This window comes from Brienomyrus brachyistius, chromosome 18 (assembly GCF_023856365.1).
Source record: "Brienomyrus brachyistius isolate T26 chromosome 18, BBRACH_0.4, whole genome shotgun sequence".
Classification (NCBI taxonomy): Eukaryota; Metazoa; Chordata; class Actinopteri; order Osteoglossiformes; family Mormyridae; genus Brienomyrus; species Brienomyrus brachyistius.
Window position 1 is genome coordinate 2,391,916 of NC_064550.1, and position 12,762 is coordinate 2,404,677.

General features: G+C 37.7%; 1 protein-coding gene across 3 annotated transcripts in view; it reads left to right on the forward strand.

The window, feature by feature from the left end:
• tenm1 (teneurin transmembrane protein 1) overlaps positions 1-12,762 on the forward strand; it is a 150,226-nt gene that overhangs the window by 58,022 nt on the left and 79,442 nt on the right. For all 3 annotated transcript variants that reach the window (XM_048983523.1, XM_048983521.1, XM_048983522.1), the window contains exons 8-9: positions 3,233-3,437; positions 4,518-4,619. In XM_048983523.1, the coding sequence (XP_048839480.1) occupies positions 3,233-3,437; positions 4,518-4,619 (307 nt within the window). The remainder of the gene's footprint in view (positions 1-3,232; positions 3,438-4,517; positions 4,620-12,762) is intronic.

Sequence of the window (12,762 nt, forward strand, 5' to 3'; positions counted from 1 at the left end):
GTGTTAGTTTTCATAGACCACCAGGATTATTTTTATATATTTGTAAATATGCACTATGTGAAATGTCTTAGCAACATGGCTGTATTGCATTAAATGTATGTTTGTCTATGCTGTGGGTAAATTGCTACATTTGCAGCAATGTCCAGTTTTCCTTATGGAATGGGGGCAATCGATTGTACTGATATTGCGATAAGGGCACCTCAGATCAAATCAAAGACGCATCAGTGCAGCATGCAGCAATAGATGCAGACAAGGAAATGAGTGCTAATTAAACTACTGTAATACTGTCATGACATTGACATAATTTGCTTGTTTTGAGTTTCAAATACCACAGCAGTATTTCCTGGCTGCTCTAGCACACACGCATGTCGAAGTTTGAGGTCGAGGTGTGGGTTTGCCCTCAGCAGTTACAGTCACACTGGCCCTGGACAGAGCAAGTTGTTTCTTTCTCTCTATCTTTAGATCTGACCACTTTCTTATTCATCTTTATCTCAGGTATAATGTGTTTGGTAGAATTTACTGCAGCGACGATGTGTCGCCATTCAGCATACTTGTTTTAGATTCAACTTTATTGTTATTGCATGAAGTACAAGTACTCAGACAACAAAATGCAGTTTGGCATCTAATCTGAATGCTCAGAATAGTGCAAAAGCACTAAAAACAGTAGAGCAATATATACTTGGAAGATAAATCATTAAAAATGTATGTTAATCTTCCCGTTTGTGGTAAATGTGCTCAGGCCTCCAAATATAGCATTTTGTCATGTCTCTACCTGGCACTGTTCAAAATCCCTCTTCTGGGTCTGTTATTTAAGTTTGAAACTAGAAAGGCTTGATTTGCATATTGCATGAGCATGCAGTTTGTTTGCATTGAACATTTATGGTTATTTGTAAGAGCCAGCTAGGTGGGATCCCAGGTTTGTGCATGTTTGCACATTTACAAGATAGTTCCAACATTTCAGAGGCGAAATATGTGCACGCCAGGTTTGTGAAATGCATTTTTTTATGCATATGCATGTTTTTCTTCTCATGCATGCGCTTTTTTTTAACAATGAAATTTATGCAAACGTTATTTTGATAAATAAGGTTCTTGGAGACCAGTCAATGAAACAAGCTTGGCGGTGTGCTACATTTTGAGTTGTTGATGAGAAGCATCTCCTGATGTGAACCTTGCCTCTCAAAAAAAGGAGATTTTTGAAGACCTGCAATCAAGCATTGTTTATTTGCGTAATGCTGGAAAGCTGGAAATGGTAACAAAGTCATCTCAAAGAGTTTAGATATTCATCGGTCCATAGTTATACAAATGGAGACAGTGTAGTACTGTGGTAACTCTCCTTAGACGTGTGGGTCCAGCCAAGATGACACCAAAGACACAATGCAAAATCCTCAGAGGAACAGCTAAAGGCTTAAAGGATTCATTTTAACTGGTTAATATCTCTGCTCGTTAATCTAACATACACAAAACATTCAGGAATGGCATCAGTGGCAGGACACCACAGAGGACGCCACTGCTGTCCGAAATTAGAAGTAGTCATTGCTGTCCGCATGAAGTTTGACGAAAAGCACCTTCACACTTCACAATGCTACTGAGATATTTTTACATTTTGTGGACTATTAAAACTAAGGTTGAATTGTTTGAGAGGAAAATATATCGTATAAAAAGGGAACCACATGCTAACATAAAATCAACATCCCAACAGTGAAGTACAGTAGCGGGAACATCATGATTTTGGTCTGTTTTGCTGCCTCAGGGTCTGCACGGCTTTCCAACAGCAAGGAGAAAATTAATTCCCAAGATTATTAAGGTATCCTATGGGATAATGATCATTAGACGATGGGTGATGCTGCAGGATGATCACCCTGAACATCAAAGTAAATCTACTACAGGGTGGCTTAAAAACTCAGAGTGGTCTAGTCAATGCCCTGACCTTAACCCAAAAGAGGTGCTGCCTGATAATGTCTAGAGAGCCATTCTCACCAGAAATCCTATGAATATGGCTGATCTTAAGCAGTTCTATAAGAAAGAATGATCCCAAATTCGTCCTGAATGTTGTGCAGGTCTGATCTGCAGCTATTTGAGATGATTGCTGTCAACGGAGGTTTAACCAGTTCTTAACCCATGGGTTCACTTACTTTTTTTCAATCTGCACTGGGTTGGTTGAATGTGCAAGAACAGTACAATAATTCATATTTTTCATAAATCTAACTTGGATGAAGATAAAATGGCATTTTATGACCAATTGATGCAGAAGATGAGGTAATTCGAAAGGGTTCACAGACTTTTTATTGCCATTGTCTTTTTTAAAAAGGCAATATCATGGCATTAAAATTGGCAGAATAAAATTACAACCTCTATTTTTGAAAAAGGTTCCTATTCCGTATGACAGATTTCAGCAATTACATTCAAACACAGGCCGTTTATTCAACAGTGCTCAGTAATGGGCCAGTATAGTTTTACAGATGCATGAAAGCAGATGCAGCTATACCTTTTAAATGTTTTGCTTGAATACTAATTGTTTTAAGAATAAAGATAAATATTATTATTAAGATAGCTTTTCTGAAATAACGTAAATTTTTTTGAACGAAAACTAAAACAGGAAAGCTCTTTCATGGGGGCAAATATTTTTCTTGGAGGGCCGGATCTGGCCCGCCGGATGCCATTTACCAAGCTGCACTGTATGGTGTCTATATAGTTGACTGACGTGCTTCTTAATTTTGATGCCCACATGTGAAAGAACGTAAACCAAGCTTCAATAGTCAAACATTTCTAGAAGACCTGTACATTTTACATTTGACTGAAACATTCCTGTGATTAATCTTAGGTGACCTCCTGGGAAGCCCACTGAGTTTGTCCTGATTCCAAGGAGATCAGGTCATATAGACCAACAATGAGATTATAAAGAGAGTTTTGCCTTTAGTGTTACAGAAATCTGTTTCCATGGTTGCTTTGGGGCATGTAAGGGGACAAACCAATAAGTGATACTGCTGGCAGGAAATGATTAAATGTTCAAGCGCTTTGATATTGCACTTCTAAATATAAAAAGATTGACAGTATAGCATAGAGTACGAGCATATTATAAACCACAAAAGATAAACCCTGCAAATAATTTTGCATTGTGGGAGAAACAGTAGCTACTATACTGTCTATCCATCTGCCTGTCTGTCTGTTATCACCATAATTATTGTCTTGCTGTCCTCTTGATCATTTTGTCCTATTTGCTTTTGGTCTCCAGTTCGATTTTGTCAAGCTGTTGGATGGCAAGCAGCTTATTAAACAAGAGGTGACACAGGATTCAAGTACCACTGCCAGAAACCTGATTCTTACCACAACGCAGGAGACTGGTTTTATTGAGTACTTGGATCCAGGGACCTGGTACATAGCCATATACAATGATGGAAAGAAGACTGAACAAGTTTTTGTCCTCTGCACTGCCATTGGTAAATGGAGTTTTCCCACTTTATAGTGAAATATATTCACCTTTTTTGTCAGAACCAATCTGATTCTGATTCTGCGGTACTACTTGTGCCCTTAAAATACTGTTAGGCTGTATTGCTGTACTGTAGTTGGCTCTTTCTATCATTAGAGGATTCTTACAATTTTCTGTGCTGCTTTTAATGCATTATTCCTTAATCAAAGAAAACGTTACACACTAAAGTATAAATGAATTGAACTACCCCGTGACTCTAAATAGGACAAGCCGCTTCAGAAAATGGATGGATGGATGAGGTCAATCCAAAAGTAGAACATTGAGAATATTTAAATACAGTCTGGACAACTTCAGTCTCAATGAAGTTATACTAACCATTTGACATATGGCTTTAAGCCATTTATAATAATTAAATGGAATTTTAAATGCCTAACTGTTTATTACACATATTGCTGATTGATTAGTAATATATGAGAATTGATTTTTCATGCCAGAATTCTTTTAGTAAAGATTATCTATATTTATATGATTATTTAAGGTATCTTACTAATTTAACAGTCTAGCTATATGTTCAAGGGAGATATTTTGTAACTGTATTTTATAGATATACAATCGGTTCTTCAAAAGTGTGAAGTTTTCCAGAGCATCGTAACATCAGTTTACATCACTCTGATGCAGGGGTTCATTATGTAGGAGTGACTGCCAATGAGGTCTTCAGTTCAAACAGGCCACTTGAGCAGCAGTGAAGCTTACGGGGGGGGTTTAGTGGATTAGTGGAATGACATAGTTTATAATTCTCTGTGGAAAACACAAAAGATCGATCTGTGGCCTAGATTTATGAATTAGAAATGAATTTATGAATTAAAACTATGTCCTGGGCCATATAAAACCATCTTGTGGGCGGGATCTGGTCCTTTGTGGCTGCCTGTAGGAGACTTACAGGCCCAATTCTGAGATCTGATAAACCAGGCACATACTAAAATGCAATACATCATTGAGTACCTGTAGCAATTAACAACAACATATAATCTGTCATTATTATTATAATTATTATTATTATTATGTTGTTGTTGTCATTTGTGTTTTATAGAAACCATGGATGGCTGCTCTACAAACTGCAATGGGAACGGGGAGTGTGTCTCAGGTCATTGCCACTGTTTTCCTGGATTTCTTGGTCCTGACTGTGGAAAAGGTATGAGTTTGTCCATTGTTTCTGCTGCATTGTATTGCAATACTTGGATATAATAAATCCATCTGGGACCTGTATCATGGACCTGTATCTGGGACCTGTATCATGGACCTGTATCTGGGACCTGTATCATGGACCTGTATCTGGGACCTGTATCTTGGAGTAGGATTTCTTGCTTATTTAAGGTATCCCATTTTAAATGGACATTACCTTTGTTCATTTACATTTAGTGTGGACTGCCTTAAATTCAACAAGTTATTCAGCTGATCAATAAATCCTGCTTTATTATACAGGCCTCAGGTTTAGCTGATAGAAACTCAGATTTGAAGGGAGGTTATGTCGGCAGAGTTCCTCAGTTTGATTTAGCTTGTCTATCTCTTCAAGAGTTGGTCAACACAGAAATGGAAACTCTTCGGTTAAACAATCCATCATTCTCTGGTGGATATCTTCACGAATAGTACCATTTCTGTTCCTGGTCCAATAATGTGTTCAATAATCTAATGTTCCCCTGCGATAAATAATGTTTAATTTGATTTGATTAACGTTTTTCTTATTTAAAGACCTGTTGACTTATTTGAAATATCACACACCATGGATTTGTACTCACATCTTTACCACCTTCATGTATCACCCTCCATTTTTTTCCTTATTAGCCCGTTATATAATATAGAAGACGGCGAACACATTGGCAAAGCGATGGCATGTCAGGCTGTCCGCAAAGTATGCTTGACACCCTAAAGGCTACTGCATATTTTTCCCGGACATAAACCTCTGAGAATAATTAAATGATAGCTCCACTGAATTGCGGGTTCGTCATGTATTACAGAAATGTTTGTGACTGCACTGAATGCTTTATCACAATGAATTGTCTAAATATCGCTGGATTCACTAATACCACTAAATGCCTAGATGGATCTCACATCCCCATCACTGTAAAAGCAGTAAATGAAGGGTATTGTGTGAAAAGGCAACCTTTAAACAGCATTAATGTACAGGTACTGTCAGAACACTTTATTCCAATTCAAAGATTTATTTCCTACTGTGTTGTAACTTATTAGGGCTTACCTGTGTCCACTGTGCATGACTCATTAATTTATAGGGAATGTACATTACATGACAAATTTGCACAGGGTGTGTGAGTGTCCTATTCATAGCTTAAACTGAGAGTGTCATCCTGTGGTACCACACATCGAGCCAAAGGAAGAGCAACCACCTTGCCTTGCAGACCTCACAGAGGGCAGAGTTCTCAGGGACATCAGGGCAGATAAGCATTTTTCTTAGAGCCACTTACAAGCACCACGATAAATGATACAAAGAGAAATTCACTACAGCCTCATTCTTGTGCTCCTGCCCGCACATAAACATAACTCAGAAACTCCTTGGTCATTTCACAGGAATTAAGAATCATCCATCTTTTGACAACCGCAAAATTAATTCCTAACTGGTATTAAAACAGTTCATTTTCTAAACTAGTGTTTCTTTTCAGAAGATTAATATGCTCCATCTGGAGATCACACTTTATTAGCTTCCCCAGATGGACTGCGTATAGCTCCTTAAAAAAGGCAACTAGGAAGAGAACATTTTGCTAATCCTGAGTCTCAAAATATCACCCGTTCACTTATACACAGGACATTAAGAATAAGGTCGTACGACGTACTGGACACAGTTGTGTTGTTGTGGTCAATGAACCCTGATCATCTTTTGGTGGGTCAGTCAGACTCTGTTGGAGGATAATAAGCAAGTGCATATTATGAGAGAGGGCTACTGACATGCGAGGTCCTCACACATGAACTCTGCCTTCCTCCCTGTATGTCCCCTCACTGAATAGTCTGATATTGCTCCTCATCCTCTTCCTTTAGTAAGCTAATGTAATATATTCAGCACTGTCAGGCAAGATCTGAGAAATGCAGCTCTGGAAAACATTAAGAGACCACAACAAAACTTTCAGTTTCACTCAATTTATCAGTATCTGCCTTTGTAAAAGATACATTTTTTTTGCAAACTCCAGCCTTGGCTCGTCCCTGCTTTTCATTAATGAAGGGCTTCTTCCTTACTTTATGGGACTTTATTCCTTACATTGGTAATTCCCAATGTCTCCGCCTCCACCTTGTACTTGTGTACTGCTGTCTTAGAAACTTTGAGCTTGGAAACAATCTGCCTCAGAGTGTAAATCCAGGATTAAACCAGGATTTAAAATGCATTTTTTTAAAGTGATCTCTTCATATTTTCCAGAGCTGTATTCAATTACCTATACAGTATAAGAGTATGAAGCTCCTGCTCACCAGTGATTATATATATAAGTCACTGTCAATTATGTTACTGTTACTGAGGAACAAACATCGCTAACATCCCCATCCATCCATCCATCCATCCATCCATCCATAATGAATGTTATCCATTAGCCAAAGCTTGTATTGCACAAATATTGAGTTTTACAAACATCAGTAATATTCCTGTCAATTTTGAATTACATTTTTGTATTTCATTCAAGATGTTCTTTTGCTCCCTACTGTATTGCAACTAAATTAATATATTCCCATATATAGAGTGAACCGTTATATTGGATATATATGAATACTCCTTCCCTGAACTCTAATTGGACAATCATGACTTCTAGCATAAATTAGCCCAGTTAACTTAGAAATCTGGATTCGTGGATCACCCCCCAGGCCCCTGATAATTTTGTTAATTTTGATAATTTTGTTTACATTATTTCAGGCTCATTCAAGTCAGAGTTAAAGTTTAAAGGTGGGATACTGAATATGTTAGGGTCATTAAAAAAGCAAAATGTTTTGCTGGAATATTGCCTGTTCTAAGCTTATATGTTCCACAAAGGCCCGCTTTCAATTCCATAAGCCTTGGGGAGTTACTCCAGAAAGCCAGTTTAGTAAGTAATCCCGCATTACAAGCTCAAACCATGTCGATTTCTGTTCCAGAAACCGACATCAGAATGTGGGTCTCAGTTACCATAGCAACTAAAACTGTGAACAAAACCTACTGGAGAGCAGGATTAGGTGACCGAGACTTTGATAGGTAGGCTATGGCTGTGCCAGCTATGTGTGGCTGAAGTATCAGTATCTTCCCTTTCAGTTTCAATCTCCAGGAAGCAATATTTATAGTTTCCATTTAGTTTAAGTTCTTAGATTTTATTTTCGTATCATATTTTACTTTGTTTTACGAATATGTTTTCACAAAGTTTTAGTTTTTGTTAGGGATAATAACCCAGGTAGGGCACAGTGCAGTTTCTTGTTGGGTGTCTCTGACTATCTTGTTGTCTCCCTTTGGCATGGTGCTCCGTTGTGAACCAATAAGGGATGCGTTTTGTCTGTACTTCACAATCAGCAAATTTTACAGTTTCGATAGGGGGTTTAGAACCTCGTGTTTCTTCATGAAGGAAACCATTCCGTGTGTTCAGCTAGATGACAATGTTTCAAACGGTTTCCGTTTCGCTGGTGCTAAACTGAGTTTCCAGTACACAACATAAGACTTTAAACTGCCAAAGTACGGCTGCACCACCAATGGCTTCTAACCTTGTTTATCCGCAATATCTCCCGTTTAAAAGATGTTGTGCCTGCTGAGTTGTCACTTTTTTCACTGGGGAAGCGCTCGTCTCCTGCACGACTCCATGGTAATACCAAAACAGTAGCACGTGGTGTGCTCCACAAATTCAGTCAACTTTACGGTGTGTTCATGGACTGTCTCTTCTTAAACCCCTACCATATGATTGTCTGGAACTGTGTTCATTTCCGTATTGTGATGTGTGTTAGTTATATATCAACAATTATTTTTATTATTTGCATTTTCTTTGAGCTGAATAAGTTCAGTTTTCAGAGAAGCTCTACTGGCCCATGGGTATATTTTCTGTGCTTTTACTGATATTTTTCTGACTTTTCTGATGAGAAATGAGTTTCACATGCATAGTAGGACTTCATTTCCCAAATGGAAGTACTTGTTTTGAAAATGTTGATAATCTTTACGTAAATACAGAATGTTTCTGTATGTCCCCTTTGGTTTGTTCACACAGTTTTGGAAGATGGTGTAAGCCTTCTTCTATGTCAGGTTTGTACATCTCCACACATTGGGCTTACGGTACAGTACATAAGATCACACAATGTGCTTGTACCTCTAAGCTTGACATTCAAATCATTGAGATGATACAGTGAGTCCTGCTACAATGCAACTAATTTATTTTTTTAAAACTTTGTGTTCACAAAAATTGCGTACTAAAATACACATTCTCAATGGGAAAGTGGGGTTAGGGGAACTTAGTAACTTACACTAAACAAAACAAATTACGTAAATAAAGAAAGACTGATACCAGTGGCCAATAATGCAACTATGTGCATTTTAAATAAGAAATAATAGTAATACATTAATAAGTCATATCTTTAACATCGCCTAAGCGTATTATGGGTCAACAAGAATTGACAACAAGAATTGCCTAGTAACTGTTTCAACCAAACCAAACTCGATAACTTTGGGGTTGGCCATGCACCCAGCACAAACACAACACATTACGGTACGAGGAGGACCACCATGCGGCCGGCCATGCACACAGCACAAATACAACGCATTACGGTAAGCGGAGGGCCACCATGCGGCTGGCCATGCATACAGCACAAATACAACGCATTATGGTAAGTGGAGGGCCACCATGCACACAGCACAAACACAATGCAGTACAGTAAGCAGAGGGCCATCATGAGGCCGGCCATGCACACAGCACAAACACAATAGATTACGGTAAGCGGAGCCTACGAAAAGCAAATGAAAGTGAATTAAAATGGTTGCTGTGTGTCTTGTATGATACAAAATATTTTCTGATTTTTATCATTTAAAACCTGTGCAATGCGTAGAAGTACAAAAAATAGTTCTATCAATCACATTAGAACAGATTTGTGGTGTGATATCATGCATTATAGCAGGATTGAGTGTGTATATGTCTGAAATGTAACAGCTTCCATTTTCTCTTAGCTTTGTGTGAAATTTACCGATCAGATTAGCTTCTCTTTTTTTATTTTTGCGTAAATTTAAAAATGTAAAGTGCTTTCTAAGTGGCCTAGGTGGTCCAGGGCTCTTCCTTTTCTGAGCCACCTCATATATGGAGATTAAAATCATCAGAAGTTGCACCCATCTCTGTCAGAAATGTATGCAGGAAGCAGTGTTGCAGTGAAAATTTCACCTTGAAATAATTTACAAGTCTTACCAGTCATCATGAGGTCTGAGTGTATCTCATCTAACACAAATAAATGTTTGGTGGATAATGCGGCGGTATGACATCAGATTTGGTGTTCATTTTTAAGTGTTGCAGCAAACCTACTTCTTCCCATTCATGGAAAGATCAATGAACACAATGTGCTGCATATTTATCCCTCTCTAGGAAAGCATTTGCATTATTGCTCCAAGCAGATCTATGAAGTGCTGTCAGTCCTAAAATATCTTCATAAAACACTTTCTTTTCTTCATTATAAAATCCAACACACAGCTTTGCATTATCTGTGCTGTATATGGATTCAGCTAATGAGATTCTGCCTTTTTATAAAACACAAAGTTGCTTAAGCAAATTTTGACCTAGTATCTCAAGCAACCAGCTGGCTACTGCTGAGTGGCTGATTTTGCAAATGTACTGCTGGTAGCTTGAAATCAGTGGCAACTGCTGATCGTAATATTTAGTGAAACAAAGTATAGACCAGGATTTCTCAACTAGGAGCTGTGTACTTATATTAGATAAATGGTTGGGTTGTCCCCCCCACCCCGGTTGCTAAAGTTACCAATGGGGATTATATACCCCCCCTCACCCCCCCACCACCACCCAGGTTGGCAAAACTTACCAAGTGCATCTCCCTTCAATGGGCTGCTGACAAGCCCAGTGTCCCCAGTCAGACCTTGTGGTCAGAAAGGCTGAGGATCCCTGCTCTAGACTGCCCCCACGCCCACCATTTCAATCAAATGTAGCCATATTTAGCCTGTTTTCAGGGCCATCAGTTATGTAACTATTATGTAACTATCAACCTGCTGAGCTGATGCTTAGAAAGTGATGCTGTCATTTATAATTTTTTTTTACCAGTTTTTTACCAGGTCTTTTTCATGAAATACAGTCATTATAAAGGTAAAACTAATGCAGTGACTTTATGAGAATATGAGTAAGTTACACCACTATATTACATGTGTGCATTACTGTTTGTGCTGTATATTACATGCTTACACTCACATCATGTTCCCCAAATGCCAGTCTATGTTGACCCTAGAATAAAATCACATCAATAAATCTTTTGAGTCTCAGGCTTTTCAAACATAAGTGCCCAAAAACAATGTGTAATATGTAAAGAATAAACCACAACTCGTCAAATAAAATAGCAGTAATCTACCTGTGCACTGATTCTTTCAGAATTTGTCCCATCTGTCGTTCCATCACTACAGCTGCAGTGATGCCTTTTTCTTTAAAATTAATCCATAATGACCTTATGCAGTCATTAATATTTACATCTACAACTCCATAAAGAATTATTACATATTATCATTACTATTATAATTATTACTACATATTACAACTCCATAAAGAATGGAGCTTGTAATTTTGTTCGTAAAACCTTTTACAAAAACAATTACTACAAAAACAAACTGTATTTCACAAATGAGGTGAAGCACTATTCCAATTAAAAATGTTTCTTACAGACTGGTATGATATACATGGTAATATGTCTTGAAGTAAGGAAAACTTCCTTAAAAGATACTTCTGAGCATCGGTATCAGTATAGGATGGTGATATTATTCTGCTGCAATGGTTGGGTGTAAAAAATGATCAGCCATGGGAGAGGAAATCAGCTGTGAAGGGATTGGGATCCATTTGCATGTGTATGAAGAACTTTTACAAAAATGCATGCATTTGGAAATAGGAGCAGGATGAGATTTTTGGTGAGAGATGCAGCTACATCAGATTCCAGAGCAAAGCAAAAACATACAGTAGTTTCTGCTATAGACAATAGATGATAGTCTGGCAGCTACCTGGACTATATGAGCTAATTTTAAGTATAAAGAGCTACCTGACTGATCACTGTTTCTATTTACTTGGATATTTATGGAAAATTTCAGGTGTGAAAGCAGATATGAAGAAGTTGCCCATCATTGGATTAACGGCGCGGAATTTTATGCTGCCTGCAAAAAGGCTTTTATTAGCTTTGTAGTGAAGTCTCTAATTTCACTTGACAATGTTTAATCAACACTACATTGCAAATCAGAGGTAGTGACACATATTTTATTTACAGTATTAGGAGCCGTAGTATTTTCTTATATGGAAGTCTGCTTCCTGATATGGATGCACGCCTAGAATCACTCCATTCATTTTCATCTTTGAAGAATCAGTGACACACAGAAGGTTCAGTGGAGAACATTGAACCTTCATGAAATAAACCTGCTGGGTAAAAGGGATAATTAGCTATTTTGTATGTACAGTATGCCTGAATAGTACAGTAAACAGATTCAAAAGTTTAATTAAAATGCAATATAATGGCATATAGATTTTGTGCACCTTTGTGTGTGTGTACAGTGTATGTCTGTTATGTAAGTGTATTTTTTCACTTCTTTAGTGTCATTTTAAGGATTTAAATTGACAGGTTGTTAAAACCTGTTGTAAACCCTTTGGATTTTTATGGCAATTGAAGTTCTGTTTTTAAAAAGGGAAAATAGCATTTTTTAAATTGTCGAAATAGCAATGTAACACAAGTCCACCCCATCATAAATCACCTGAATGAGCTTGCAATTGTTTGATAAAATAAATTGATTTTTAGACTAAACAATAACCTAGAAATTACACAAATACATTTTTAAAAGACAGCTGAAATTGAACTGAAAGTAATAGCTGTAAGTCATAGCTATTGCTCTTGCTTGCTCAGTAGACTTAATCCAATGTTGTATTTATTCTATGAAATATATGCTATTGCTTACTGTGCATGCATGGCCTTTACGCTTGAGATGAAAATGTAAGCACAGCAATGCATAGTTCCAGCCATGTTCCATGTCCATGTGCCCTATGTAGGGTCTCATGGATTGGAAGCTATGGGTATAAGGCAGAGATTAACTGAGAACCGGATGCCAACCCAGTTCACACACATACCTACAGGCAGCATCAGTTAACTTTAGCATGTTT